The sequence below is a fragment of the Penaeus chinensis genome, chromosome 28 (assembly GCF_019202785.1).
Source record: "Penaeus chinensis breed Huanghai No. 1 chromosome 28, ASM1920278v2, whole genome shotgun sequence".
NCBI lineage: Eukaryota > Metazoa > Arthropoda > Malacostraca > Decapoda > Penaeidae > Penaeus > Penaeus chinensis.
Window position 1 is genome coordinate 16,964,874 of NC_061846.1, and position 5,000 is coordinate 16,969,873.

The following is a 5,000-nucleotide window of genomic DNA, read 5'->3' on the forward strand; positions in this document are numbered from 1 at the left end:
TGCCCAAGAGTAGGCTTGAAGCCTCTTTCTAGCTTGATTACCCCAAGAATTAATTATGCTGAAACCAAGAGCATAAGGAGTGGGATAATTTTTATGTGTCCTATGCTTCTTATTTTTCCCTCAAGCAGCTGACCCCAATGCATTGTTTGACATGACACTTGTTGCTTCTGTTCTGATTAGTTTAACCTTGATGATTAATATCCTATAGGCACAGTTGACTGAAACACTTGTTGCATTTCAGATGTAAAGGTAATACTACTTTAATAGAATTCTTTACATACTGCGTCTTACTGTCACAGGGTAGAATATATCAGATGTTGTTTGATCTTTATTTCTTTTAATGTCATTGAAACACAACTCCGGTAATAATAAAAAAAAAAAAAAAAAATGTTTTATCTTTGGTATTGTGGAACAAAATTAACAGAAGAGATATGGTGATATGATATTTATATTTTTTCTTTTCCCTATTTGTAGCCAAATGGAAGATTTGAAACAAATAAGAAGATATGTCTGAGTATCTCAGGACATCATCCAGAGACATGGCAGCCCTCATGGAGCATTAGGACGGCACTTTTGGCTATTATAGGCTTCATGCCCACTCCTGCCAATGGCACCATTGGTTCACTGGACTATACAGCTAAAGAACGTGCAAAGCTTGCTAAAAAGTTTGTATATTTGAATGTTTCTTTTTTATTATTGCTGATTGTTGAGATTACAATTTTGCTTTTATAGAAGGAAGCTTTACATGAGAGCTTTATCATATATACATGAAATTTAAGAAACAGAAATTCAAAATAGTTCCATAAATGTCAGATATGCACATTTTTGATAAGGGAAGCTCACTGAGTAATGAAAATAATATTTGTTATTCGCAATTTCATTCCATGCATTTAGAAACCATTTTAGCTAAATAGAAAATGTAGCTAATAAACTTGCACCCAAAATACCATGTTCTTGTTTGTTAATATTGAACTGGTATTATTTTAACAGATCACAGGAATATGAGTGTCCAGATTGTGGTTGCATCAATTCTCTGCTGAAGGAGAGGACAGGAGACAATAAAGATTTACAACAAGAAGCTCGAGAAGTCATGAGCCAGTGTGCAGTTACAATCAAGGTAAAGCTAGTTTTAGTCTTGTGTACATTTTGCTACTTTTACTAGGGAAGATTTATGTCTTTCCAGTTTACTTTCCAGATTAGAAGGTATAATTCCCTGCCCATTTAGCTTATTCGGTTTAAGGTCTGTGCTCAGGTTGGTAAGACACCTGAAGAGGATGTCATTCTGTAGCATTTCCTAGCTTTGTATAGAATATGGAAATATTGAAATTTATCCTTACCTGGGACTTCTAAAGTGAGCCAATAGCGGTGAATATTTACCGAAGCAGAGTCAGCAGTGAAATCAGTCTAAATGTTGGTTGTCGACAAAGGTCTAAGATAGTGGTCTCCAGTTTGCCGCCTTAGCCAGTTCACTCTTCCCAATATAAAGTATATGTGCATGATAGCTTCATAAACCTTTTGGCAATAAATTATCTGTGCAGTTTGAGAAGCAGTGACACTTGTAGTGGGTTATGGGGTACGGTCGTACGCATGGAGATGTGCCAGAGCATGTGGAGCGGGAAGTTCTGATACATGGAGCGGACTCCCATGCCCAGTGTCTGGACATTGCTAGAAATCACCAGAGTTTATGACAATGAGGTATTTCTGATACCCATCCCCATGGGTTAAGTGACAAATGAAATATGTTATCATTATCCCCTTGGTTTATTTTGCTTCATGGCAATCACATGGCCCAAAATACTGGCATTGGGCTTATGTGAATGGTTGTCTGCTGGCACTCTTCCAGTCATGGTTCATTACATTTCCACACTCATTTATTGATGGGAATAATTAAAAAACACCTTTCTAAATGCCTAATGATTCTAATCACCCTTCAAGAGGTCCGTGCACTTGTTACTCTGGCTTTCAGCCAAAATGCTCATGACCGCAAGTTCGTATCACCTAGCCTGTAACCAGATTTTCCCATGGTGTCACCTGCCCCTCAAGCCAAATTTTTTCATGGTGTTATGATCATGTCATTCCACTTTTTGTAGCATATCATACTCAAGTATGCCTACTGTCCAAGTTATTTGCATTCCTGAGACTGCATTCTTCCTTTTTCTTATCTGATAAAAATAAAATATTTCAGGCTGATACAAAAAATGGTAATGATCAAGCCTCAGGAACTGCTGATTCCTCGAACACCACAAATAAAACAGAGGAAGCAGATGCAGAACGTAGTTCCTCAGCAGATGGAGAAGACGCGACAATTGCTGCTGAAACCCAAGGGAGTACCAACCAAGAATCAAAGGCATCAGCACCACAAGCTACCAGTCAGACAACTCTTCCCGGCAATCACTCGGTAAACAGGAATCAGGGTGCCACAGCTGTTGATCCAGCACCAGAAATGCTTATGGAAGGTGTTGCACCCCATAATGCTCAGACAAATCCTGTGTCCTCTGCTCCAGTTTCCAGCCCAGGTTTTATCTATAATATGGTCTTGTCAGCTGCGATAGTCTTATTCATTGGTCTTGTAATGCGTAGAATATTCCTTTTGGAAGGAGATACATCAGAGGAGCTGGATGATTTGCTACTTTGAACTGTATCACTTAACATTCTTTTCATTTGTGATAGTAAGTTTCACCACTATTTTTCAATGGTCTTAAATGAAGTCGTCTCTGTTATTCTGTATATAATATTTAAGTCATACCAAATGGTTATAATAGAAACTTCCAGTACTTTGCATATAAACATCAACCTGTAAATGGTTCTGTGACCTGGTCTCTCCTTGAATATGTAGATTGCCAATCAGTACAGTCAAAAGGCCTCTGCTTTTTAAGTTTTAATGTATTTTGAATAATGCTTTCCATCGTTTCCCCATTTGGCCACTTGCAAAGGAAAGTTGCTGGCAGTTAAATTCCTTGTGTAAAGAAGGTACATAGGTTGTGAGTGAAAATGTTAATTCCTCATAGAGGAAGCTTAGTATTGGTTATAATTACATAACAACAAAGAAGCCATATACTGCTTTTGTGGAATGTTTGTGATAAATTTGAGTTTTCATACCTCATCCATAGAGGTAGAAATCTCTGATTTAATAGAGAGGTGTCTGTAAAGGGTTTCAGCTCTTTTTGCTGTTCTCATGAAATAAACTGTTTAAGTCATAATGCTTTATAATGCTCAATATATTAGTTAACCCTTCATTGAATAAATTCAGTAAACCTGTAGTAGTCTGCCAGTTTACTAATATAATAAGTATATACTGAGGAGGTGTATTTTCCTTCTAAGATATGTTTGTTAATCAATTCTTTATATTGTGAATGAACTGGGTTGTTTGATGTCAGTAAGTATAACATCTATATGATACAGAGGAAAATCTTTTCAAGTTATGTCTTTCTATCTCTCTTTGTGTCAAAAATTATAGCTTAGGTAATAAGCAAATATATTTTTGAATAGTGTATGAATGTAAGCAGGATATAACTTGTCATCTCGGGTAAAAATTGCATGTTTCCAGAACCATGAACAAATCCTATCGGAAAGACTGATTATTCAAATACTACGCTAGGAGTGACAGAAGAAAATGCAGTAATGGGAACTTAATAATTGCTGAGTAGCATTCTTACTATTTTACTCTAATTTTCTAATTATGAAAATAAGTCATTGCCATCGAAATACATAAAATGTAGTGTTCTGTTATGAAAATGAAGATTTAAAAGATCCTTATTAGATTGCAGTTATCCCTTTTTTTTTCTTTTTTTTATTGTTTGTTTATTTGTAATTGTAGAATATTTAAGATTCTTAAACATCCATATGGTTCTTTATTTCACAAGGAAAGAAACAAGTATTTTTTATTTTAGACTTAGCTTAAGGAAAATTGTGCTGATACAAATAGTAGTTATGAATATTACTTTTTAATCAAAGCTACTGTTGACACACACACACACACACACACACACACACACACACACACACACACACACACACACACACACACACACACACACACACACACACACACACACACACACATACATATACATACTTATACATATACATATACATATACATATACATATACATATACATATACATATACATATACATATACATATACATATACATATACATATACATATACATATACATATACATATACATATACATACACATACACATACACATACACATACACATGCGTATGACCATACATATATTTAAGCATGCCCATGCACATTTATACACGGATAACCTATCTCAGTATGGTATGTGTAATGGGCTAACAGAGCTTTCTCTATGTTGAACTAGACTTCCACAATCCTATGGGTTTACATGGTGCAGAATGAGCATAGTGTAAAAGGCAAAATACATTTTAACCAATAATTGTAGTTAGGAAACATTATTCAATATTCATGTAGTGCTACTTCATAATTTTTTTTTTTTTTTACAGTTCCCGTGTAACATTAAACTGCTACCTGCCTTCTACTGGCATAAAAGCCAAAGGAGGATGTGGCCTTATTTTCCACATTGATTTAAGTGATATACATATATATATTTTGAAAACAAGAAACTAATTATTACTGGTATTTCTCATATATATATCCATCCTTGAGTTAGAACATTATAGATGGTATCAATAAGTCAGTAGCATTATTAGATTTAACTCTATCCCAGTGTATGATTGGGAATGTTTTCCCTACATGGGCACCATTTGAACATTAGTGGAAAGGAAGGAATTTTCTGTATTTGTTGTTTATATTAATGGACTATTGGTAGATGGGGCCATGGCTTTATATGTCTAGTCATATATTCAAATATAGAAAGGCTCATATCAGTAATAGTGAATGTATGAGGTACAAGATTTTTTATTCTGTTTTTGGGGAGTTGGTGACACATTTGCAATTAAATTTCTGAGTGTTATCTTGTCAGTGATACATGCCAATAAGTGATTTGATGTCATTCTAAAAGGA

General features: G+C 35.0%; 1 protein-coding gene across 1 annotated transcript in view; it reads left to right on the plus strand.

Annotated features, from left to right (window-relative positions):
* The window catches only part of LOC125040141 (ubiquitin-conjugating enzyme E2 J1-like), an 8,263-nt gene extending 4,188 nt beyond the window's left edge, over positions 1-4,075 (plus strand). The window contains exons 3-5 of the mRNA XM_047634653.1: positions 475-665; positions 991-1,117; positions 2,186-4,075. Coding sequence (XP_047490609.1) covers positions 475-665; positions 991-1,117; positions 2,186-2,635 — 768 coding nt within the window. The 3' untranslated portion in view covers positions 2,636-4,075. The remainder of the gene's footprint in view (positions 1-474; positions 666-990; positions 1,118-2,185) is intronic.
* The last annotated feature ends 925 nt before the right edge of the window (positions 4,076-5,000 follow it).